Consider the following 26,624-nt stretch of genomic DNA (forward strand, 5'->3'; position numbering starts at 1 on the left):
GCTTCACAGTAAATAACAATAAAACTGAATTGCAGCTCAAATGGATTTACAGCAAGGTCTTCTCCACTCCTTTGTAAACTTCCTGGTCTTTTGAAGATCTCCCACATCTCTTTCATCTTCCCTGATCCTGCATGCCAAGCTGTTAACAATATGTAACTGGAAATCCCCCACTCCCAAGAGTACTGAGGATTTTGCTCTCTGGTGCCCAATGGAGCCACCTGGGCATGGAGAGCTGGTGTTGGCACCCTTCAAGCCTCATTTGCATTTATTTAATTGTTGTTGTTGTTGTTTAGTTGTTTAGTTGTGTCCGATTCTTCGTGACCCCATGGACCATAGCACGCCAGGCACTCCTGTCTTCCACTGCCTCCCGCAGTTTGGTCAAACTCATGTTCGTAGCTTCGAGAACACTGTCCAACCATCTCGTCCTCTGTCGTCCCCTTCTCCTTGTGCCCTCCATCTTTCCCAACATCAGGGTCTTTTCCAGGGAGTCTTCTCTTCTCATGAGGTGGCCAAAGTATTGGAGCCTCAGCTTCAGGATCTGTCCTTCCAGTGAGCACTCAGGGCTGATTCCCTTCAGAATGGATAGGTTTGATCTTCTTGCAGTCCATGGGACTCTCAAGAGTCTCCTCCAGCACCATAATTCAAAAGCATCAATTCTTTGCACACGGCTTTCCCTCTGGGACTCGGCTTGGTTCTTCAGGTGGCAGAACCGGGGAGACAGACCCTCAGATGGGAGATGGAGGCGGTTGTCAGCGCCTGCAGAAAACTGTGGTCTGACGTGTACTGCAGGGTTGGGGAATCCTTTTGAGACCAAGGGCCGCATTCCTTTCTGGACAGGCTTCAGGGGGCCACATGCCAGAAATGTGTGGAATCTGAGGCATAAATGGGTGCAGCGACATGGATTTTACATAGGCTAGTTTCTGTGAATTCTTCCATGGTCTTCTCTACCCCCCTGGCCTGGGTGCAGAGTCCCAAGGGCCAATTAGAAAGGCTTGGAGGGCCACACTCAGTCTCTCAGCCTGACGTTCCTTAGCCTTGCTTGATTCCATCAATCCATAAAACTTGTCGCCCTCTCAGATGTGTGTTAGATTATACAACTCCCCTCACCCCCAGCCCATGTTAGCTAATCGCTAAATGGCCTGTGTGTGCATTTACAGAGGTTTTTCCACCCTTCCCCAACCCTCATTTGCCTTTGGTCCACGTGAGCGTGGTACAAGACAGAGCTGTTTAAACTGGATGTGCACTTCCAGAGAGCTTTCCTGGCCTCTGTGCCTTCCGAAATCATTGCCGTCTCATTACCACCGCGATAAGGCTTCAGTGTTGATGTTTCCAGTGTGTGGACCTGTGTTGTGCGCATGCCTTGATGCCATATAAATCTTAAATAAATCATACCGGTGCCAAGGAAGATAATGTACCGAATGTGCACGGTTTATGTTTGTGCTTCCTGCCCGTGGCCGTCAATGGGGCTTTTATCGAGGTAGAAAGCAAGCAGAAGTGGTTTTTTCCAGGCTCCCCTTCGCCTCCACGTAAGGCTCTCTCCACTGGGTTCATTTGTGCAAACCTTTTTAATCACCGGGCGAACACAGTATCATGATAAATGATAGCTGAATTCCCCCCCCTTTTTTTTTAGTGATGTGGGCAACTATGGGACGATTGGGGAAGCAGGGTTGTCAGGTAGCAAGGCAAGTACCTGCAATAGCCAGATTCCAAAACGTCTGCTAGTTCCGGCACCATTTACTCCTGCAAGCAAAAGGATTTGCTTCTAAAGTCCACTGAAATGTGTTCCTTGGAGGAATCAATCGTTCTGTGTCTCTGTATGAGTCTTTTCACCTGATTGAAAAGAAGCAGGCCTGGAGCATGCAGAAAGACCACAAGTAGCCTCTTCCTTGAGCAGGTAATTCTGTGTTTGCTCCAAACTCACCAGGTGCAGAAATGGGGCAAAATTACCTACTGGATAGATCAGGTGCACCAAACACACCACAAGCAGAGATGGGCCAGAATTACCCTCCTCCTGGTGGGTAATTGAGAAGGAAGTAAAGCTGCAGAATTGACCCATGCGGAGATACATGAGGCTCCTTCTTCTTTGCGGCTGGGTGGGTGCGCGTGCTTGCGCTCACTGGAGCATTTGTTTTTTTTAGAAAAAATGTCACCGTCTGCAAGCAGTTCTCCCTTGTGGCCTGTTGGTGTGGCTTGGCTCAGAGCTTGGAAATTGCTAAGCTAAGTGCTCTTAAAGTTTTATTTAGTTGACGGGTTGACGCGCATTGCATGCTGTGTATCAAACGTGACTAATTCATGCAAATGTGACTTTGGAATGCAAAAGTAAAATACGCCTAATGAGGCATGTGCTTGATATTAGGTGTGGTGGGGGAGCAGCGCCTAAAATAATGCAGCTTTGAAAGTAAGTATTCAGAACTCGCTAGCGCTGAAAATTTTGGTTTACTACCATGCTTTCCCAAACACACCAGTTTTTTCCAAATGGGTCTGAGATTACTGTTTGTCTTAGCAATTGGTTATATACAATTTGGTTAATTTATAAGAACTTGCTCTCTTGGAAGATAATTCTGGCTCACCACAGGTGATCAGAACAAATGGCAGGTTGCATCCCTCCAACAGCGGCCCTTAAAGGTGTACTATAGGCAGGAGACAATGGCTGCTCCCCACTTGCCGGCCTGCCATCTAAAAATCTAAGTTTAATGAATGCAAAACTACAGAACTCAGAGTGGAGGATTTAAAAGTTTTGATGCTTTTTGTTTTGTCCTTAAGAGCTAGAAGAGATGAAGGAGCCAGAAGGGATTAGGATAGAAGGAAAATACTAATCAGTGTTCAAGGATGCATGCAAAAATTAACTGGTGAGAGCAGGCCCGAGAACATATATTTTAAGATGCTATTAAAAATAAAAATAAAACTGGGGGAGGGGGGGAGTACAAGCTAAGAGCGGATTTCAGATGGCAGAGCTGCAAAAGAATCTGTAATCAAAACTAGCCATTTGAGACTTAGGCTGTCAGCCTGGGATGCTGTCCTGGGGTGGGAGGAATGATGTGGGACACCTGGAGCAAGGTGGAGGAAGATTCAGAGGCAGACGGGGCCTCACTCCCGACATCCGCGAAGGTTCTGCATTGCAGCCTCTGCTGCGCCCCGAGAAAGAGATGAGATGTGGGTGGAGAAAAAGAGCAGCAGGTATCAATGTTTCCAGCTAGGGAAAAAATCCCGGGGCAAGCAAAACTTGGCACTGCGGCTGTCTGTAACCGAGAGGAGGAATTTTGGTGAGATTTTGCTCTGGCTCTAATCCACAGGTTCCCATGTGCAGCCTTTTAATAATCGTAATAATTGGCAGCTCAGTGGCTGACTGTGTGCCAGTCTCTGTATTTTGGACCTGACCTCTATGAGAGTTCTTGTGAGAGCAACATAGGGGAGCTCTCCATATACAGCAGGCTGAGCTCCTTGGTGGTGTGGAAATGGTGCCCGGCCCAGACTTTGGTGTTCTCTACTAGGCCTGGGAAGGAAGTGCTGGTGGGGAAAAGTGGGGCAGTTTTTAATGGGAGCAGGTGGGCCCGGCAAAGTGGCAGAGGGGGAGAGAAAGTGGGTAGCCAAGAGGGCATGAGAGGGCAGTAGTTAGGGCACACTAAGAAAATGGTTTAATCACACACACACACACACCCCAAAAAGCCTCAAAACATTTACTGAAAGCCAAGAGGACCAACCCAAATCCGGCATAATGCAAAATTGGGTGAAAACTGGGGGAGTGATGCAACTCAGATCAAATTAGCTGCTAATGGCAGTGATAAGGAGGTACAGGTAGCTCTACAACACCAGTTTAACACCCACAGGTTTAACATGCCCCATGGATTTGCATTGCCCCCCCCTCTCTTCCCCCACCTAACCACCCCACAGGCTTTTTGAGAGGATAAAAGGTGGGGGAGGAATAGGCCAATTGCCCCCCCCCAGCTCCTTGGAGGAACGTTGGAGTAAAAATGTTATTTCAGAAAACAAAGGCCATATTGACTGGACGCAGGTCAAGGCGCAAAGACCCCGTAACCAATTGTATTCCTTGCATGCATGTGTGAGAGAAAGATTGATGGTCTTTTGGACTGCCTTATCTACACTCATCCATCTGAATCCAGCTTTGTTGACTTTTTCGGAAACTGTGCAAAACCTTTTAAGCTGACCTCTGCTGGGATGAAGGGGCTTGATCTCCGGTGACTCAGCTCGCTATTCCCCCCCCCCCAATATACCCCTGTTTCACATTATTCTCCAAATCCTTGCTCCAGATAATTATTTATTACTATAGGTGGCTTTCTCGTGTTTATTACACACCCATGGGGCTTTGGCTTTCAGGGCTGTGCTCTTGGAGATCTGTGGATCTTGTAGGAGCAGCCCTGCCCTAAACAAAACACCAGCAAGGCCCCTCCTGGGATTGCACAAGGTTTAGAAATTACATGCTCAGAAGATGTGTTGTTGTCAGTTCTGCCTCGGCCTGGGCTGAGCCTCCTGGCGTTGAACCCAGGCTCTGGGGCTGGGCCTTTCCGAAAGCCCGTTTCTAATTAAGCCCTTTGCAATATATTTGGGTTTCGGAGGCAGCGAGAGGCAAATAACCATCAGCGGTGAATACCCTGTGTGGGGTTTAAAATGAGGGCAATTTGGGCTTGTCTTGTCTTTTAAGTGATTTTTTGTTTAGAGGGGTTCCTTTGGAATCTGGTTCTGGCAAAAGGATGGTGTTGATTGACTGCCTTCTCGACCTTAATTCAGTTCTCCAGTTCCACCAAACGCTCAGCTCCGCTCCTCAAGTCCTTCCTATCTCTCTCACTTTCCTCAAGGGGGAAAAAGGGGGGGGGAATCCACTATGGCAGGCACGTCCAACAGGTAGATCGTGATCTACTGGTAGATCACTGGACGTCTGTGGTAGATCACTGGCTCCCCCCAAAGAAGCTCAACAACTTTGGCTCCCCTAAACAACTCGGACCTGAACCCCTAAAAATGGGACTTCCTCCTTCCTAAAAAAATATCAACAACTTTGACCTGAACCCCTAAAAATGGGGCTTTCCTCCTCCCTAAAAAGCTTAACAACTTTGACCTGAACCCCCCAAAAAGGGGTAGATCGCTGCCAGTTTTTAACTCTGTGAGTAGATCGCAATCTCTTCGGAGTTGGCCACCCCTGCACTATGGAACTGAATTAGACTTTCCAACCTATGGGTTGCCTCCACAAATCAAAAGCACCTTGGAAGAGGGGGGGGGGACCCAGAACAGCAGCTTAGAATGAAAGGTGCCACCTCAGCCACACATCTCCTCCACACCATCTGCAAGCACTCACAGGAGGAGGATCGGAGGGTTCATAAAGCACAGCTTTTTGCCAGTCGAACCTGATTGCTGCCTTTAACGAAATTGCATGGTTTCTGGACAAAGGGATGTGATGGCTTCAATTTATCTCCAGGACTTGCTCTCTCTCCCTCCCTCCCTCCCCTCCGTGCTGGGAGAGAAGTCCTGAAGGATTTGGAAAAGGCTGAGGCATACAAAACGATGGTGTGTTGGCTGGAAAGCTGGCCAGGCCCGTAAAATGGGATGGCATCCCAGATATTATTCTTGTCCTTTTGGTAACTGGAACAAAAAAAAATTTAAAACGGGGGTGGGTTTCTTCTTCTTCTTCAGGATGGGGGGGGGCGTGAGAGAGGAGTTTGAGCTGGCTGGGGCAAAGAGCTTTGGTAATGATGTGGCAAATGAAGCAGCCTGAACTCTTGGGGGGGGGGGTGCTCCTCCCAGCTGGAAGGAGGGGACCCCGACATTTTGGCCGAGCTTGCACTTCAGGGATCGCTCAGGGCTTTGGATAACTCCTGCCTCTCCTTGCCAAGTGTTCTGTGCGGTAACGACGAGCCGTGTGTGAGTCACTTTTGTGTGCGATTTCAGGGTGGTTGTGTGTGTGTGTTTGAAAGAAGCCAAGCTCCCACCCTTGGCCCTTAGTCACATGGGCGAGGTCTAGATTTTGCAAGAGAGCCTTCTTCCCCAAGCCAGACCACCGTGCGCTGTGGGTCTCGTCAGGTTGCCTTATAGTGAGTTGGGTTGGGTCAACTCTAGGCATGCAACATGGGGATCAGGAAGAGCTCAGTTCACCGCAAGATGTGGCAATTTCTTTGTTTTCAGTGCTCCCTTTCTGAGATGATACTCAAGGAATAACCATTTCTGCGGGCTTTCACGCAGTAGGTGCTCTGATTCAGAGGTGTTGAAACAGCTATCTCTTGCCCTGCTGCGACCTCGTTAAATAGACTGGAATGATCTGGACTCGAGGGGCTCCTTTGGGAGCAAGGGCAAGATAGAATTCCAATAAATAAAAAACCAAACCTGCGTTGCTTTCTGATAGTTGAGGGACCCACTTCACTCTTCCAGCTGACTTCTAAAACATGTGCAAGAGTACGAGCTGATTGCTGCTTTCTGCATGAGATGGTGTTCAGAGCAAGTAAGGCTAATAAATTCTGCAATGGGTTGTACAGAAGGGCTGTGGCAATTGCATCTGCCGGTGGGTGTTCTGGCCCCAATAGGAGCGTTGTTCCTGAGGTTCTTGCAATTGTACACAGCTGTTTTTCATTTCTGGTTAATAATAATAATAATAATAATAATAATAATAATAATAATAATAGCAAGAACAACTAACAACTCTGGGCGGCTTCCAGCAAAAATATAAAAACATAATAAAATATCAAACATTATAAACTTCCTGATACAGGGCTGCCTTCAGATGTCTTTTAAAAGTTGTGTAGTTCTTTATCTCCTTGCACATAGTATGTTACAGAACTCTTGCACAATGCAAAAGGGAGATGGACAGAGAACAAATACTTGCCTTTAATCAAGGGACCTGTGATTTGCAAACAACTAGAGATGGAGGAAGTGCTTTTTTCAGACACAGGCAGGTAGCCATCGGCCTGCAGGTATGACAATAAGTTACTGTATTTTTACTTTTGAACACCTGCAGGCCACGGTGCCAGATGTTATTGGGCCTCCGTCAGCTGCGCACAGCCCAGGTCCACTCTTGCCAATAGGCCTGTCTGGCAATGTTGCATCACTGCGTGGGCAGGTCATCCAGATGGAATTGGGCGCTGCTGAGCACAAACTGGGACAGCCCTGCCTCACCCACACATTCTGTCACAATAAAACACACAGCCGAGTTAGCGGAATCACAGGCAAGCTGGCTGGCACTGTGCTGGTGTTGGCAAGGAGGTCTCTTCCTCTGCTGTTAGAGCCCAGAGTCGTTATAACAGCCTGAAAAAATGGCCAAGCTGGTGACAGGCACTTAACATAGAATCATAGATAATTGTGGAGTTGGAAGGGACCATGACGAAACCTTTTGCCCACCGTGGGGCTCGAACCCACGGCCCTGAGATTAAGAGCCTCAGGCTCTACCAGCTGAGCTAAAGATTCCATAAATCAGGAATGGGAGACCCTCCACATGTTACTGGACTACATCTCCCAACATCCCTCGCCATTGGCCATATTGGTTGGGGCTGATGGGGATTGAATTCCACTTTGTGTCAACAGGCCCTTTCCATAGTTTGAGCTTTTAAGATGAGCCAGTCATTTTAAGGACCAGTTTTCACCAGCATCTGGTTAGCCACTGTGAGAACAGGATGCTAGACTAGATGGGCAATTGGCCAACAGGCTCGTCTTATGATCATTCCGTAGTATTTTTAGTGGCATTTTGTCTCTGTTGTGCACCACCCTGGGATTTCATATGAGGAACAGTATATAAATATTGTTATACGTGCAATAAATATAAACAGGTGCACAGGTTCCCCACCCAACAATCCTTGGTCCATCTTACTGCCCAGTTTCCCTCCAGGATGAGAACAGCTCTCTTTGTTCCTAATTAGGCCTTCCCTAGCTCTTCTGCAGCTGAGATCCTCTTTCTTAATAGTTGATTGATCCCAGAACATGGAAATCTACAAATGAGTGGTTAGCAAAATCAGGAAAATCACACCTGCATTGTTCACTTGAGAAAGTGCCCAGGAGATGAAGTAAGCCGAGTAAAAGGTCTCAAACCTATAAGCAAATTATCAAACCAATAAGTAAATTTTAAAAATTGCTCACAGCAGAGATCTAGTCACCTTCAACCCGGTGGTCACACGGCGCTGTTCAGTGCATGGACGAAACTTTGGTGTGCGTGCTTCTGCAGCCTGAACAAACCAGGCTGTGCAACTTGGAACATTCGTGGCGAAAGGGTGTCTGCTTCTTGGATGCGGCTCAGCCCATAAATATGTATAAGGCTGTTTTGTGGGTTTCGAGGGGAGGCCCCAAAGGTCAGTCTATTTCGGTTCAAAGCGATGCAGGGCAGGTGTCATACCCCAGCAGGGAAGTCTTGGCTGCCAAAAAGTTTTGGAGCCCATTCTAGCCACCAGATGGACGGTCCATGCTCTCCAGCCCGCCTCTCCGGGTGGAGAGCGTTGACACAACTGTTTGGGAAAATACGTGCAGAAACTGGAGACATTCCTTTCCCCCAGTAGATCCTTGGTTAGTGCCATTTGGGAAGCCCAAGCCTCATTCAGCTGCGTGAGACTTATCTTGTTTTCCTGGCCTCTGCTTCAGGGGCGGGGAGGCTGCCCAAGAAAATAAGGCTGTTTCACATCAGCTTCCAGATCCGTGGAAGATAGCAATCTTTTCTCCCTGGGTTGAGGCTTTGATTCTACACCCCCCCCCCTCTGCAAGGCAGAGCTAGCCCCAAACACTTTGGCACTCGACCCAAATGGTACTTCCCTGTGGATAAACACACTGCACAACCCACTAGTAAATTCTCCTGTTCCTACTTCAATGGGGAAATAACAGAAGCTGTGTGAGAGAGAGAGTGCAGTGCTCGTTTGTTTCAATGAGGTTTGCGCACCAGAACTTCCCATTGGAGTGTGTGCCTTAGATCCGATCTCTCTATCTCCAACTCTGCTGCCCTTTATCACTACCCAACATCACCCCTCCTAAGGTGGCCAACTCTCCATGGCTGCTAGTAGGGTTGTCCCTGCTGCAAGGCGCATAGGAACCAAAGCCTGCAAGCAAATCTTCAGCAAACATTCCCTGCCTGCCTGTATATCTGTTTTGGGATAAAGGGAAGGAACCCAGCTTTTATCAAAGCACCCCTCATTGCCTGGAGAAAGTCTTAACGCCGGTGACTATTGGTAGGTGGGTGTTTGCAACCCTGCACTTAAAGTTACATGCAGAACTTGCTCTTCCCAAACAGCGGTCATGTCCTAGCTCAGCTCCCCTTTGATGCATAGTAATATTCTCCCTGTTCAGCTGAGCAGCCAGCAAGCAGTAGGGCAGATAGAGATTACACACAGTTGACTGCTCCTCTGTGCACACAAATCCCCTGCATGCAGAAAACCAACCAGTCAGGGAGAAGAGCGAAAACGCAAAGCAGGCAGTCGTCTCCTTGACGTCTTTTGTTTGTTTGTTTGGTGCAGCATTCTGCCAGGTGAGCCTGGATCTGCTGACTAGAGCCATGCAGCCCAGACACAGATTTGCCACTTCTTGTCAAAACTAGGCCAACGAGAACCCGCACTTCCATGAATGTACTTGACAGCTGGGCAAGGGTTAATTTATAGCCCCAGGAAGGCAAACGCCATCTTTGGGCCTCTGGTAAACAAACAGATTTATCAACCAAAGCTCAGCACGGACCCCTGGGAAGTGTCAACTGAGAACACTCCATTAGCAGTTACTACCATTGTGGGTTGCAATGCCACATCTCAGGCAATATATACACTTGGTGCTGTGAACAAGGGCTGTAGCTTGTCATTAGGCCTGGGTGATTTATCAACACGTGGCCCAGGACTGGTTTGAGGGCTGGAGTGCTGTGGCGCCTCAAGGGGCCAGGGCTGATGCAACTGGTTCCTCCCAGGTTTATGGCAACCCATGTCAGAAGTATTTTTTGGTAAATCCTTGGACTGCAAGATTCCTTAAAAATAGCTCAACAACTTCGGCCCCAAAGTTGTTTAAATAAGGCAACCCTACTATATTGGGTCTACTATATAAAGGGACGCGGGTTGCACTGTGGGTTAAACCACAGAGCCTAGGGCTTGCTGATCAGAAGGTCAGCAGTTCGGGGTGAGCGCCGTTGCTCGGTCCCAGCTCCTGCCAACCTAGCAGTTCGAAAGCACGTCAAAGTGCAGGTAGATAGATAGGTACCGCTCCGGCGGGAAGGTAAACGGTTTTTCCATGTGCTGCTCTGGTTCGCCAGAAACAGTTTTGTCATGCTGGCCACATGACCTGGAAGCTGTACGCCGGCTCCCTCGGCCAATAATGCGAGATGAGCGCCACAACCCCAGAGTCGGTCACGACTGGACCTAATGGTCAGGGGTCCCTTTACCTTTACTATATTGTGCTGTTTGGCTGGTGATACATCGCGAGGTTGAAAAGCTGATATCGCCCAGCCCTACTTGTTAGGTGCTGTTGGGACTTCAGTTCCCATCTACCAGCATGGCTAACAGTAGTCCTCGAGTTCTCCATCCTCAGCTCTAAGTTGATCGTTGCTTCTTACCCAGGTGCCTTAAGAAGCAAGGGGGGGAATGGGAGTCTCCAGCACGTTCATTTTCAGAAGCCAACCTCCGAGGGCCCTGCCTCGAGATCAGGCCAGCTCATCCCATCGCTCTTTGATCAAACGAGCTGAAGGCTGAAGCAATCCAGGGAGTGGCTTTCTCAGGGTAACTGGTTGGGCAAGGCAGCCTTCAGAGAGCTGCCTCTGTGCTGAGACAGCCCTAAGAGGATTGCAGCAATGAGTGAAATATCCTGTGCTATGGGTTTCATCTCCCAGCGCTTGGCTCTTGCGCTGCTTAGATGGACCTCTTCCTTTGCAGAGGCCAGGTCCCCACGGTGCGCGGCTGAGCGCAGATCGACGTTTGGATGCTTCATGCTCCAGATTTCTTACTCAGCCGGGGACTTGGGAGATGGGTTCATATCAGCGAGAAACGTTTGCTAATAAAATGCTTAGGTCATCCGGTGGGATTTTTCCAGAGAATTGCAGCATTAACAAAGCATCCTAATGGATTGGCTCCCTCTTTCCTGGCGCGGCCGCTCCTTGCGCGGAATATTGCCTCCATGTCTGCTGTATCGGGGATGGAGTGCTGGTGGCTCTCCCAGATGTGCTGGATGGTGCTGTCGGGACCCGGCGTCCCAGGAACATCTGCAGGACCACCAGCTCCCTGTCTCTGCACTACGTGGATGTCTAAGGCACTGTAATGGGCTTGGCTTGGCTTGGCTTCCTTTGAACAGCGCTCTGCAGGGATGGTGCAGATGCAAGGTTGGCCATGCTTGTTAATATAGCTGAGTCAATATAGCTGACTCTCTCTGCCAGGTACAGACTCTTATTATTATCTGTTACATTTATACACCAGCTTTATCTTCCCAGGAGCTCAGGGTGGTGGATATGGTACTCCTCCTCCCCATTTCATCCTCACAACAACCCTGTGAGGTAGGTTAGGCTACGGGATGGTGACTGGCCCAAGGTGAGCTTCATGGCTGAGGGGCGAACTTCAGTTATGGCTGGCCAGCCTTCCCTCCTCAGGAGGGTTGGGGAACCTTCCATCCAGGGGGCAAAGGCAGCCCCTCTAGACCTCTCTTTTCTTGCCCCCCACCCCCCACCCCGGGACACTTCCCTTTTGCCATGTTAATTTTAATTTCTGTTAAGAGAAGTTGTTGTATACGGCTTAATTGTAAATAAAACCTCTAAGTGGTTTACAATTTGATAGATAGATAGATGATAGATAGATTTTTAAAAAGCAGAATTTAAAATAAGCTTTTTAGAAAAATCAAAATATAAATAAAATCTACTACTCAGAAGGTCGGCGGTTTGAATCTCCGCGACGGGGTGAGCTCCCGTTGCTCGGTCCCAGCTCCTGCCAACCTAGCAGTTTGAAAGCACCTCAAAGTGCAAGTAGATAAATAGGTACCGCTACAGCGAGAAGGTAAACAGCGTTTCCTTGCATTGCTCTGCTTCGCCAGAAGCGGCTTAGTCATGCTGGCCACATGACCTGGAAGCTATACGCCGGCTCCCTCGGCCAATAGAGCGAGGTGAGCACCGCAACCCCAGAGTCGGTCACGGCTGGACCTAATGGTCAGGGGTCCCTTTACCTTTTACTACTACTACTACTACTAATACTAATACTAATAACAACAACAATAATAATAATAATAAACTACCAGCCCTGCTTTGCACCCTCCTTGAATGTTTTTTGTCTGGCTCCTTGAACTCTGATAATGCCTCTTGCCTGCTTGGCTGGAGAATTGGGGGGGGGGGAAGAGGCAGAGGGCGACATAGAAACTAGCACACTGCACAGCCCCCATTCCTGCTCTAAGCATGGCTTGGAAATGATCCCGAGGTTGTCATTAGCTGTCGTTAACTGCAGCACTGCTGTAAGGCTTACCTGGGGAGCCAAAGGACTCCCTTGTTCTGACCTCTTCACTGTGAGCAGGGCTGCAAGATAATATCACACCTAGAATCACAGACTTGTAGAGTTGGAAAGGACCCTGAGGGTTCATCTAGTCCAACCCCCTGCAATACAGGAATCTTTTAACCAATGATGGGCTCGAGCCCACAACCCTGGGGTTAAGAGTCTCGTGCTGTACTGATTGAGCCTGAAAAACAATTCCACCTCAGCTTGGAACGGCTGTTGTGAATCCTTTTTACAAAAAGAAAAAGAAAAAAAGTGATGGAACCAGCCGTATGCCCCCCAAAGCCTGTGATTAATTCATCTACTTTTAATCATCTTCTTTTTGAGGGGGGAGGGGGGAGATATAGAGCCTTCCTCCCCATCCTTGCAGCCATGCCTGCAACAAAGGGGTTGATTATTATGTGAATGGAAGTCTGTTTGAGGGTTTGGATCCAGCTACTCACAGCTGTGGCCTCCTGGCATTTATCAACCCCCTAGAAAAGAGGGTCACACAAGACGCCTTGTTCTAACCAACGGAGCAGGCAGAGGCTTTGAGGGGTTGGGGGCTAGCGGGCTGCCCGCACGGCGGGGGGGGGCTTGTTCTGGGTGTGGCCCGCGGGGCTGACAGGCTGCAGTCAGAAGGGGCACTTGGTGTCATCTGCCGGTGAGCAAAGCAAGCAGGCATGGCTGGGGGGTGGGGCGCGTAGTCTCTCGGGGAATGGGTGGTGAAGGCAGGGGGCTGCTAGTAAGCCATTAGGCTCTCGTAAGGGAGTGGGAATGCTAGCCTACCTTGCAGGAGTGTTGTGCTGATAACTGAGACTGCATGTCTCCCTTGCCTTGCATAAATGCGAAAAGTGAATCGAGAAGCCATAGCTCAGCAGCAGCAGCATAGAGCACACTGAGTTATAGAGTTACAGAACTGTAGAGTTGGCTGGGACCACGAGCATCTAGTCCAACCCCTTGCCACGCAGTGAAACCTTTTCCTCAATGTGGGACTCGAACCCACAACCCTGAGATTAAAATTCTCATGCTCCGCCAAACTGAGCTGTGTGGGGCGTGATGTTCCACATTCATTTCTCAGCGTTTCCAGATTGCAGGATTTGGGGAGGCCAAGACCCCCAGCTGGCGTGAGTCGCTGGCATTTGGAGGAGGGGGCTATAGGTCTGCTACGTGGGCCTGGCTCAAGATTAAGGCAGCTCCTTATACGAAGAGAACACAGAGGCAATTTCTGCCAAAACTGCAAGCAATTTAATAGAATGCATGTGCAAATTGTTTTGCTTAGAGAAGGTACTGAGGAACACACACACACACACACACACACACACACACACACAAACACACCAAAAGAGATTTGTAGCAAAAAAGCAACCGCTCAGCAAAATGAAGCAGGCAGGACACCTGTAGCCTTGGCTGGTGATAGTGAAGTTGGTTTCTGTCAATGTTCCCCTTCAAAACATATTTATTGAAATTTCTAACATGCAAAAATGGGAAAACACAGGTTCATGTGTAGAGTCTGTCATACAAAATTAGTGGAAACGCTGGTGCTCTCAGGAATGTAATGTCGTTGCCAATGCAATTCTGGGCTGCATCAATAGGAGTATAGCATCTAGATCAGGCATCCCCAAACTTCGGCCCTCCAGATGTTTTGGACTACAATTCCCATCATCCCTGACCACTGGTCCTGTTAGCTAGGGATCATGGGAGTTGTAGGCCAGAACATCTGGAGGGCCGCAGTTTGGGGGTGCCTGATCTAGATCAAGGGAAGTAATAGTACCACTGTATTTTGCTCTGGTCAGACCTCACCTGGAGTACTGTGTCCAGTTCTGGGCACCACAGTTCAAGAAGGATACAGACAAGCTGGAACGTGTCCAGAAGAGGGCAACCAAAATGGTCAAAGGCCTGGAAACAATGCCTTATGAGGAACGACTTAGGGAGCTGGGTATGTTTAGCCTGGAGAAGAGAAGGTTAAGGGGTGATATGATAGCCATGTTCAAATATATGAAAGGATGTCATATGGAGGAGGGAGAAATATTGTTTTCTGCTGCTCCAGAGAAGCGGACACGGAGCAATGGATTCAAATTTCAAGAAAGAAGATTCCACCTAAACATTAGGAAGAACTTCCTGACAGTAAGAGCTGTTCGGCAGTGGAATTTGCTACCAAGGAGTGTGGTGGAGTCTTCTTCTTTGGAGGTCTTTAAGCAGAGGCTTGACAGGCATATGTCAAGAATGCTTTGATGGTGTTTCCTGCTTGGCAGGGCGTTGGACTGGATGGCCCTTGTGGTCTCTTCCAACTCTATGATTCTATGATTCCTTCTCTCGGTTTTATTGTTGGAACGAAAGGGTCTCGTCTACCACCACCGTCCTGTGACTGATTGCGCCCCTGCTCTGTTTACAGCAGCCATTGGTTTCATGGAGCAATGTCAGCTCCTCATAAATGACTCCTGTGGCACATCTTCTTCTTTTGAATTCCCGGTAAACCCAGCACTGCTTATCAAAATATTCTGAATTCTGGAGAACCCACCCCCTCTCAGGTTGATTAGAAAATATGCAAACTATACCGAAATTTTAAGTACTTGGTGATGATTTGGGAACTGAGAGGGCAGAATATAATTATCCGTGGGTCCCCAGGATGGATGCATTTTACCCGTGGGCAAGTGTTTAGCTGAAACCGGGCCAAAGCCATTAAGCAGATGAACTGGAAATGAGGAAAGGGTGTGGTTTGTTAGTTTATGTGCTGTGTTATTTTCATTCCCCATTGGCTCCAGGGTGGCCAGTGTGGTGCCCTGCAGATGTTGTTGTACTACAACTCCCATAATCCCTCATCATTGGCTATGCTTGCTGGAGCCAATGGGAGTTGGATTCCTACAACATCTGGAGAACATTGTATTGGGTATGAAGGTCCTGGCAAGTATTTACTTGGTTTGCCAAGTCTTATGGGGGAAAGTGACAAGTGGGGGTTGCTGCAGGGTTCTGCCTGGGCCCGTTGTTGTTCAACGTCTTTATTAATGACTTGGGCAGAGGAATTGAGGGAATGTCCATCCAATTTGCAGGTGACACCAAAGTAGGAGGGGTGGCTAATGCTGCAGAAGGCAGAATCTGGATTCAGAATGACTTTTAACAGATTTGAAAACTGGGCCCAAATTAACAAAATGAATTTCAATATGGACAAACTACACAGATGTAAGATGGGGGACACCTGGCTTACCAGTACCACATGTGAAAAAGATCTAGGGGCCTTAGTGGACCAAAAGCTGAACATGAGTCCACAATGTGACACAGCAGCAAAGAAGCTAATGCTATTCTAGGCTGCATCAACAGAAGTGTGGTGTCCAGATCAAGGGAAGTAAGAGTCCCACTCTATTCTGCCTTGGTCAGAACACACCTGGAATACTGTGTCCACTTCTGGGCACCATGAGTTAAAGAAAGGTGTTGACAAGCTGGAAGGTGTGCAGAGAAGGGCAACCAAGATGATCAAGGGTCTGGAAACCAAGATGAATGGTTGAAGCAGCTGGGTATGTTTAGCCTGGAAAAGAGGAGACTGGGAGGAGACAAGACAGCCATCTTCAAATATCTCAAGAGCCGTCACATGGAAGATGGAACAAGCTTGGGTTTTTTCCTCCTAATCCAGAGGGTAGAACCCAAACCAATTGCTTAAAGTTACAATAAAGGAGATTTTGACTAAGCACCAGGAAGTACTATCTGACAATAAGAGCTGTGGAGTCTCCTTCCTTGGAGTTTTTTTAAAACAGAGGTTAGATGGCCATCTGTCATGGATGCCTTAGTTGATATTCCTGCATTGCAAGGGGTTGGGCTAGACCCTCCCAACTCTACAATTCTATGATTCTATTATATACTGTACTGTCCTCAGGAACACATCGGCAGCACTCTTAAGTCCAATTCAGTTGGCCTTTTAATGCTGAGTCACCCTGGCATTAAAAACATAAACATTGCCTTCCTGCTTCATATCAAAGATCCATCATCTCCCAGTGCACACAGTCTCCAGTAGTGGCCAGTTGGGACCTGGTGGAGAGAGGGAGAGAGCCTTCCCCATCCTCTGGCTTCTGGTCTGATGATCAAAAGGCCTTTGAGCATCAAAGTTCCATTCCCAGGTAGAAAGTCCTTCTTCACTCAGCACATAGTTTAAACTATGGTACTCACTCCTACCTACAGGAGGCTGGGATTGCCATCCTCTTGGATGACTTCAAAAGAAGATAACGCGAAGGGCAAGGCTATGGATGGTTACAAGCCATGATTACTATGTCCTGCCTCCACGATTGGCAGCAGCAATGGAATACCGGTTGGTGGAAACCACAGGACAGGAGAGCTCTCTTGCGCTCCGATCCTTCCTACAGGTTTCCCACAAGCCTCTGGTTGGCCACTCCGATTGGCCATTGGCTCGCAGCTGGCTGTTCCATTGTTGTGACTCATAACGGCCCTCCATCAATTTGCCTAATCCTTTAAATTTAAAAAAGCCGACTAAGCCACCAGGGCCTTGACTGCATCTTGTGGCAATGGATTCCAGAAGTTAATTATTACTGACAGCCTGGGCTGTAAATAGTCTGGAATGCCAGCAAGGTGGGAAGAAGGAAACACGAATGGCTGGGAACAGAGCCTGAGGGAAGTCGGACAGACGGTCAGAGGAGACAAGGTCAGCCCTGGTTGTTGCCCAAGCAGATCCCAGGCGACCTGATCCAAAAGGTCTGTGCCAGCCTCTTTTCAAGGTCAAGAGAAACCAATGGGCTTCTGGGAAGGGGTGTTTGGGTGCTGGTGTCCCCCGGATGCCGGGAGGCCATCATATATTCTAGGGACCCTCTCAGTCCACAGCTCCTCCGGGCAGTGGAGCCCAGATCTGGAAGGAAGGCACCTTGACAGCCACACCACTGTGACGAAGAATTCCCTGTTTCCTCCGGATTGAAGGCTGTCCCACATTTACTGCGCCGTAATTGGCCAACCCACTTTGGGAGATGTTGTAGTTGCAATGGGGTAATAATCATGCGGCAAAAAGCCACGATTTGCACATCCAGGGTGAGGCAATGCCATGAATGCTTTTCCTCACATTCAGCAGACGTCATGTGCCCAGGAAGCAAGAAGAAATAAACAAATACAAGTTGACACATTGAGACGTTTCTGGGATTTGGGCCCAGCCCAGGGTAAATAAGGTGCAATTCTAGAAAGGGATACCTCTCTAGCACAGACTAGCCAAGATTGTTGTTGTTGTTGTTGTTGTTTGTATACCACCCTTCATCTGTAGATCTCAGATCTACAGAATCATGAAATGACAGAATTGTAGAGTTGGAAGGGACCCTGAGGAACATCTAGTCCAACCCCCTGCAAACTCACAGCAATTGGCACAATTTCTGTGACCGTGGAGGCATCCGCTGCGGCTAGTAGCCATTGGTCATCTTGTACCCCATAAGCACCCACTTAGAACTCACAGAACTTCTAGAATCATAGAGTTGGAAGGGGCCCTGAGGATCATCTGCTCTACCCCCCTGCAATGCAGGAATATGCAGGTGTCCCGTTTGGGGATTGAACCTGCAACCTTGGCGTTATCATCGCCACGCTCTAACCAACTGAGCTATCCAAGCATGAAAATACAAGATACATGGTAGGAGCACAGGCCACTACAGGATGGTGAGATGCTGCAGGCATAAATTACTGAAGGGAGGAGGTTGCACATAGAGCCTGGGGTCTTACAATGAGGTTCGTGAAATAGGATTCATGCACCTTGAAGCTAGAGCAGAGCTGAGGTCTAGGGGATCCTGGGAAGAGATGATGGATTGCGCTTCTAATCACTTTCCTTCCTCGCCAAACAACTGGAAAGGGAATGTGGAAAAGTCAAAAGGCTCTGTTAAATATTTGCCAGAAATTTGGCAGGGTAGGGGAATATGGAAATTATTCATCTGATTTGAGCTTGGCGAGAGGGCAAGGATGGCGTTTGCTGCCTCTGGATTCCACCCACTCCGGTTTCGGTGCAGTCCTGGCAGTTTCCTGTGGCACTCCAAATTCCTGTGGCACTTCTCTGTGGTTAGGCAGGATGAAGAGGGCTTTGCCTCGGCAGTCATTGCCAGGGTCGGCGCACTAGGGCTGGGCCCCTGAGCCTGACCACGCATGGGGAGGATTCGTCCGCCCCTCCTGTTTACTGCTGTGTGCTCATGTCCTGCCCTGGGTGGGTTAGATTTTTTTGCTTTGGCCACAGGATTGAAGTCTGGGAAGCCTGTACTTGAAAGCCCGACAGGTTTTGAAATCGGAACTTGCAGCGCAGGATCTGCTGCATCTTTGCAGAAGCTTAAACGTTTAGGAAAACAAGTGGAAACCATCTAGTCCTCAGGGCAGCAGAGAGGGAGAGCCTACAAATAGACTCAAGGGGAGAATGAGCCCACCTTGGGGAGATGGAAGGCTTAGTCCAGGCATCCCCAAACTGCAGCCCTCCAGATGTTTTGGCCTACAGCTCCCATGATCCCTAGCTAACAGGACCAGTGGTCAGGGATGGTGGGAACTGTAGTCCGAAACATCTGGAGGGCTGAAGTTTGGGGATGCCTGGCTTAGTCCTTGCAGCTCTTATCTTCCCACAACTTTCCTTTCCATGTCCCCAGTATTTAATAAAGTACCCAGGTACTTCCCATTTTGATATGAACCAAACTAGGAGCTGGTGCCAGTTAGGGAAGGCAATGTATTTTGTGTTTTTTATATTGAAATTTTCTATTGTGAGCTGTCCTGAGATCTCTGGGTAAAGGGAGGTATACTACTAATACTAATAAAAAAGGCAATACTGAGTGTGTTGGACTAGTGGTCTGGTTCAGTTCAAAGCAGACTCCTGTGTCCACCAACCCTCACTACCAAAGGTAAAACAAGGCAGCGAATTCAATCCCATGCACTCAGGAACATTTCCAAAATCCCAATCTCGGCTGTTTTTATCTCAGATCTAGCCGGGTGTGCTAGTTCACGCCATCAATGGAATTGTTTTAGATGTGGCGTGGGTTGGGTTAGAAAGCATCAAATGAAGGCTCCAGCCGTCTCCTCTCCCCTTGGATGTGCAGCCCAGGATTCTGGCAACCCATTTTCTGATCAGCTCTGTGCATTTCAAATCTGGGACTCTCTCTCTCTCTCTGTGTGTAGATATATCATGGGGAGCTCTTTCTGCAATGACCATTTGTTCTCCTGTCTCAGTCCCATTGATTCATTGGGACCAGTTTTTTAACCTGCATTCAACGTTTTTTGTTGAGAAGAGAGGAGCCATGTGGATAGTTGGTTAGAGCGCAATGCTAATAACGCCAAGGTCGCAGGTTCGATTCCTGCATGGGGCAGCTGCATATTGCTGCATTGCAGGGGTTTGGACTAGATGGCGCTCAGGGTCCCTTCCAACTCTATAGTTCTATGATATAATAATAATAATAATAATAATAATAATAATAATAATAATAATAATAGCCTGCCCATCTGGGTGGGTTTCCCCAATCAAATTGATTGAGGGGCCCTGATGTGACTTCCTGATGTCACGTGCAACGTTGTGAGGAACCAGGGGACAGAACTGAACACCCTCTGAACATTGAGGGGGGCCTGGCTCCCTAACAAAATTAATTAAATTAAAAAATTGGGGGGCCCGAAAGTGCCTCAGCTGCTAGAAGCTGGTGCATATGGTTGGGAATCAGTCAAAGCTGACAGCCGTGAAGTTATTAGATCAAAAGGTTCGTGTTTTCGGCCTGTCCCTCTCCTCCCCCCCCTCTCGTTCTCTCCCACTCTTGCATATTTTTCTTTCTTCCCTGTATTTATTTGAAGTAGTAATAATAACCATAATCAATAATAAATACCAAATCCAGGAGCAGGAGAGAGGAAAGAAAGGAGCTGTGTGGAAAACGGCTCAGTCAGCCCTCCAGGCAAATGCAGCCTGGGACGTGGTCGGTTGTTCCAGGCCCCCGGGGACTGGAGGGTGGAAAGGAAAAAATGTCTTGGCTCTCCCAGCCTGACTGCTCAGCAACTGTCAGTCTGGTCCACGGAGGCAGCTCCGAGGTCAGCAGGAATCCCAGAACGAGATGCTGCGCTCTCTTCTCCCGGGATTCCTGCGGTAGCTTGAAAAACTCAGCAGGCAGGAGCATCCTGGCACCATCGCCTCTGGGGCTCTGGAAAGAAAAGAGGGGGAAAGATGTTCCCACGTGGCCTTGGGGGATTTCCAAAGCCCTCGGGGTGCAGATTCCACCATAAGCCGCCCACAAAGTCGAGGCTGACCATGGCTGGACGGTGGGGTGTAAATTTATGGGCTTTTAAATTATTATTTTTATGACGCTTTAATGTTTTTATTGTACACTGCCATGGATTTCTCCCTCCGAGTTGGTGGTTTATTTTTTAAAAAAATACTTTAAAAATACAATACTGTTCAATTCATTGTGGAAGAGTAAGAGCTTGGTTAGGTTGGCCTGCTGACCATTTAAATTTGGAAAGTGCTTTGCAATCCCCCCCCTCATTTTGGGTTCGCACATGCCTGTGAGGTAGGCTGTATCCTAGCTCCCATTTAAGGGGCAGGAGACTTGGATCTGAGAGAGAGAGAAGCAAACTTTGCCCTCACTCATTGAACCTCTCTCAGAGCTGGCATCTTCATCCACACCCAAGTCCTCCCTGAATTCATGGATTGGAGATTGGAGAAGGAAGGGGACTCTGGGGAAAATGCGGGTGAGAGGAATGGAGCAGCCTTGAATGCCAGGCAGGAGAGCCTAAATCAGGGGTGGGGAACCTATGGCTCTCTAGATGTTGTTGGACCGCAACTCCCAGTATTGTTCACCATTGGTTCTCCTAGCTGGGGTGATGCTGTGGACAGAAAGCACCGCCCTCGCTCTGATTTGGCTTTATTAGGATGCCACGTAGCCAATGAGATTTGGCTGTGGCCAAAGCTAGTTCAGAACAAGGGCAAGGTCTTCATGTTCTCACTCGGGGGTGTGTGTGTGGTGGTACCCAGCAGTAGAGTTTCAGTTGGCGCCGCCATTAGGACTGCGAATCAGGTCGCAGCTAAAAAGGTAAGAGGAAGATACAGGCCACCACCCCTCCACCTAGGCTTTTTTCCAGCCACCATTAGGAACCTGACTTCAGGTGCTGTAGGCAACCCAGAATTTGCGCCACCAGTGTGTTGCTCTGTGATGGTTCATTTATCTAGATAAAGATCAGGGTGTGCTTGTCTGTGTCTCACAACACCATATTCTTCTGCATATAAATTGCTTTAACTGATCCCAGCCTTGTATTTCCATGTTGTTGTAGCCTGCCCTGGGATGACAATAATAATGATTAATAATATGGAAACCATCCCTCCATGCTGTGGCCAACACGCGATGGTGATGATTGTTAATTTTAGGATTTGCTTGTTATTGCTCGGCCTGGGGAGGCCATTCGTTTGAGTGAGGCGTTGCAACAAAAAAGTAGGCTGAAATATGAAGCAATTTGGGTTTTTTTGCATATGTGTACCAGCTCTGCATTTGTGTGTAATGGGGTTAAACCGGAACTCTTGTTGTGTGCCAGTAACTGAGACCTCTCTCTCCTCCCCACCCCCCTTCCAGCCTGTGGACCGGGCACCTTCAAGTCAAAGCAGGGGGAAGGTCGGTGCACCCCTTGCCCTCCCAACAGTCGGACAAGCTCCGGGGCAGCTACTCTCTGCATGTGCCAGAACAACTATTTCCGGTCAGACACCGATCTCCCCGACAGTGCCTGCACCAGTAAGTCTGGCATTTCATTTTCACTTCAAAATGTGTTTATTTTGGGCTTATTATTCCACTCTAGCTTGAGGGTACCAAGGCGAGTGAGATGATCCTCTAAGGTAGCACATGAATGCATTTATAACTTTTGTCCGTTGCTTTGTTGACGAAACAATTTACAAAAGATTTGCAAAGCTGCTTCGGGAATTTGGAAGATGGGAGAAGAGGTTTGCTGGTGACGCCACACAGAAATGGCTTTTGGGGTGGGGTGGAGCCTCTACGCTAGCTTTGGGGTTCTGTTACTTACCGAAAGGAAAGGTAGCCGGGAGGTTGACATGGTGTAAACGCACCAGCAGAACCAATCCTGTGCTTCTGCCAAAGTTTATGCCCCATACCAATTTCCCCATGAGCAATAGCAACCTTCCAGCCAGGAACCGTCGCTCTACCCAGCCAGCGGTTTCTGATGTCACATGTGCTAGCCAATCGGTGCCCTCTGCAGCCAGCTTTACCCTGGCTCAGACTAAACCATGCCGCAGACTTGCAGAACCAGTCTTCGTTTTTTTCAGAGCTTGGTTCGGGAGAGAAAAGGGTACATTAGCATTGTACCCACTCAAACCACCACGCCTAAAAGCGTTACCTCTGCTTCCTCCAATACAAGGTGGTTCTAAAGATGACTGGAGAAACTTGTATGCAAAACTCTTCGAAGACTCACGTGCCTTTCTGTAAATGCCGAGCATTGTTTTATTTTATTTTTGGAGAGGGGGTGGCGAAAGGCTCTGAGGGCAGCCCAGCTTCGAGGGTAAGGTTTAGGCGGTTCTTTCAGGGGGCCTGAGCCTCTTTTGATCCCATGACAGGTGTCCCGTCGGCCCCGCGCAGCGTCATATCCAACGTGAACGAGACGTCCCTGGTGCTGGAATGGAGCGAGCCCCGCGACTCCGGGGGCCGGGAGGACCTGCTCTACAACGTCATCTGCAAGAAGTGCAGCGTGGAGCGCCGGCTGTGCATGCGCTGCGACGACAACGTGGAGTTTGTCCCCCGCCAACTCGGCCTGACCGAGAGGCACATTTACATCAGCAACCTCATGGCTCACACCCAGTACACCTTCGAGATCCAGGCCGTCAACGGGGTCTCGAGCAAGAGCCTCCAGAACCCCCAGTTTGCCTCTGTCAACATCACCACCAACCAGGCAGGTGAGTGCTTCATGGGAAAGGGCTCCTCCAGCAAGCAGCTGCCTAGGCTCTCCCTGGCAATCTCTGCCGAGCCAGCGGTGGAGCAGAAACCTCTGGGAGTGAGGCCGTTTCGTGCCAAACAGGCCTTGAACTTGGAGTCCTGGAGCGGCCATGCATTCCTGTAAGCGTGTTGGGCGTCTGGTTGTGCATCTAGCCAAGGATTTAAGGTTGCTGTTGTAGAGAACGTAAACCAGGCATCCCCAAACTTTGGCCCTCCAGATGTTTTGGACTACAATTCCTATCTTCCCTGACCACTGTTCCTGTTAGCTTGGGATCATGGGAGTTGTAGGCCAAAACATCTGGAGGGCCGCAGTTTGGGGATGCCTGACGTAAACAGTGTTGGTGATTCTTGCTTAAAGAATCGGGAGGGAGCCTTATAGTAAAATCTTGCCCCGAGGTTTGTTTGGTTTTTTAACGAGTTTGTATGCATTTCCCCTCCTTCGATGACATGAGCCAGTGTGATTGCCTTCCAGGCTTCCCAGACCTTGGATCCACCTTTCTAGAGCTGAAGGACGAAGTTTGGAAGAGGGATGTTCTTTCCCACTTCTTCTTCTTCCATCTCCATGTCCTTTTCCAGGCTCAGATTGATTCTCCTGGCTTTTACCCAGATCTCTTGGGAGAGCCAAGACACACTCTTTCTCCCCTGTCTCTTGAGACAGGGGGGAGAGTGATACGAGGAAGGGAAGGGACCATATGAGTGGCTCCAGCACTCATTCAGAAATACAAATGTGGGTCCACTGACCTCCAAAGATTGGGGGCTCCTGTTGTGGAGTCACGATGGCCAGGGCCAGCTCGCCCATGAGACAAGGTGAAGCAACTGCCACTGACAGCAAGATCCACGGGGACGGCAGATCCAGCATCCAAGAACACATGGCTCGCTGCTGCTGCCAGACTTGCTGTCGTCTCAACATCCCTCTCCCCAAATGCTGCCTCCACAGCGGCTTCAGCACTGCTGGCCTCCTCCCCACCCTCTGTTACCAGTGTTGATCTTTATCCCCCCCTCTTTGCTCATGGCGTAGATATTCACTCCCCTCTTCTTCCCTGGCAAGGGGGCGCCATTTTGTGGTTTGCCTCAGGTGCCAAAATGTCTTGAGCCGGCCCTGATAGTGGGCATCGTTCCATGTTGCCCCAAAGACAGCTGTTCTGATGTGACCGGTGGGAAATTGCTGGTGGAGCTTGATGAAGGGGTTCCGACCTTTCCAGGAGGCTGCTACTGTTGGGATATGCAACAGAGGAAGCGAAAAGGGTTTCCGTTCCGGATGACGGACTGGATCTTCCAGCTCAGGCCCTGCATTCCAGTGGCTTAGTAGACACGTTGGCGCCTATCATGCCTTCCACAGTGACCTGTTTGACACAGCGAATGGAACGCCAGTTGGCTCTCGGGTGGATTTGAGCCATTTTTAGTGGTCTTGTGAATGCTCCGTTGTGCCTCCGGCTTTATTTGAGTCCTGGAAATCTTAGGAAATGGCAGTAGAAGTCTGACCAAGGAGCCCCACCCTTTTGGGGGGGTCAAGGAACACATTTGGAAAATCTAACATTCACGCTGGAGAAAACAATTCACATAAGAAATACTGGTGATTCTCAGACTTGCAAAAACACCGACATGTAACCCCACAAAACAAGCAAAATGCAGGTGAAATAGGCGGGCAACATTCACCCCCCCCCCAAAACAGGCAGCGTAAAAACACACAATCTAACAAGAAAATTGCAGGTGAACCCCTGGCTTCCAAAAAAACCCCCAACTGCCCAAAATACAGGGAAAGCACCCCAAAAGCACCAGGGCGTGCCCATCCTCTGAAACAATAAGGCATCCAAGGAAATGCCTATTCCTCAAACTTACCAAGCACCTGCAGCTTTGCCTCCCCCCCCCTTCCTTGAATGTTTTGGATGGGAGCTGGAAGGCCAGGCTGCTTTCCTTCCTTTAAGCACCCAAATCAGGCTCAGAAGATCCTAGAGAAAGGAAAGGAAGAGGGGAAGCTGGAAGCCTGTGCTTCTCTTTCCTGCCAGCCCAGCTGCTGCTGGCTTCTTCAAAAGAGAGAGAGAGAGAGAGAATAACAATCTTTGTGAAAAGCATTTTGAAATCAGGAGTGATGGGGAGCCCTGATGGACCCCAAGGGAAATATGGGGGTGGGGGGCAGAGGCAGCATGGTGCCTTTGGGTGCTGCATTGAGGACCTCAGCAACTCACATGTTCACGCCTGGAGTTGTCTGTCATGGGAGCCAAATCAGTTGTTATTTCTGCTGATAAGGAGGGAGGCTGACGCTTCTTCTCACCCCCCCCCTCTTTCCGCAGCTCCTTCAGCAGTTCCCACAATGCATCTGCACGGCAGTACGGGAAGCAGCATGACTCTTTCCTGGGAACCTCCCAAACAGCCCAACGGGATCATCCTGGACTACGAGATAAAGTACTTTGAGAAGGTAAAGCTAATCCTCTGGCAGGGCCGTGACGGGCACACTTCAGCTTGACAAACACTCAGCACGCTTCTTTTCCCGCTGAGAGGGGAATTAGGTAGTGCGTTGAATTCTACTGCGGTAGCCAAGCAGGTGAGCCAGCCAAACAGGAAGACCTCCGTTCAAATCTTGCCATTTGTGCCGCCCCGTCTGCAGTGGAAGGAGGGAGGCGGGGCGTGACGCTGGCATACTTTTCAGGGGTGGTTGTGACGATTGTTGCAGAGATGGGGGAATCTTTCAGGCGTTGTGGGACTCTCAACTCCCACCAGGCCCAGCCAATATGGACGGTGGGAGTTGGGGAACAGCAGCACCTGGAGGGTGCTGGATTATATTCCATATATAACGAAACACTTTAGCAACGAGAGGTGCCGTACAGAGCAACGGTTAATAAGAGCAGCGCTGAATAATGGCGATTATAAGGAGGAGAGAATGCAGGTTATTTAATTCAGATCAATGCATGGCCTCCCCAGGGTGCCTTTCTTTACTCTAGAGAAAACCACTAGAAAGTTGTGCAAAGGAGAATTCTGGAATGACCCTGAATGCCTTTGCTCCGCGTGTCCCTTCTTGTAGAGAAGCAGGTGTAGGGAACCTTTGGCCCTCTAGCTGTTAGGAACATAAGAAGAGCTTGCTGGATCAGGCCAATGGCCCATCTAGTCCAGCATCCTGTTCTCACAGTGGCCAACCAGATGCCTGTGGGAAACCAGCAAGCAGGATCCGAGCCCAAGAGCAACTCTCCCCTCCTGCGGTTTCCAGCAACTGGTCTTCAGAAGCATTGCTGCCTCCAACTGTGGAAGCAGAAGACAGCCATCAGGACTAGTAGCCTTTGACTGTCGTTCCTCCATGAATTAGTCCAATCCTCTTTTAAAGCCACCCAAGTCA

The 26,624-nt window shown here is 49.1% G+C and overlaps 1 protein-coding gene across 2 annotated transcripts in view; it reads left to right on the forward strand.

Moving 5' to 3' along the window:
- The window catches only part of EPHB3 (EPH receptor B3), an 81,746-nt gene that overhangs the window by 45,464 nt on the left and 9,658 nt on the right, over window positions 1–26,624 (forward strand). For both annotated transcript variants that reach the window (XM_035132367.3, XM_060274343.2), the window contains exons 4-6: window positions 21,932–22,087; window positions 22,921–23,256; window positions 25,588–25,712. In XM_035132367.3, the coding sequence (XP_034988258.2) occupies window positions 21,932–22,087; window positions 22,921–23,256; window positions 25,588–25,712 (617 nt within the window). The remainder of the gene's footprint in view (window positions 1–21,931; window positions 22,088–22,920; window positions 23,257–25,587; window positions 25,713–26,624) is intronic.

Source organism: Zootoca vivipara, chromosome 5 (genome assembly GCF_965207765.1).
Source record: "Zootoca vivipara chromosome 5, rZooViv2.hap1.1, whole genome shotgun sequence".
NCBI lineage: Eukaryota > Metazoa > Chordata > Lepidosauria > Squamata > Lacertidae > Zootoca > Zootoca vivipara.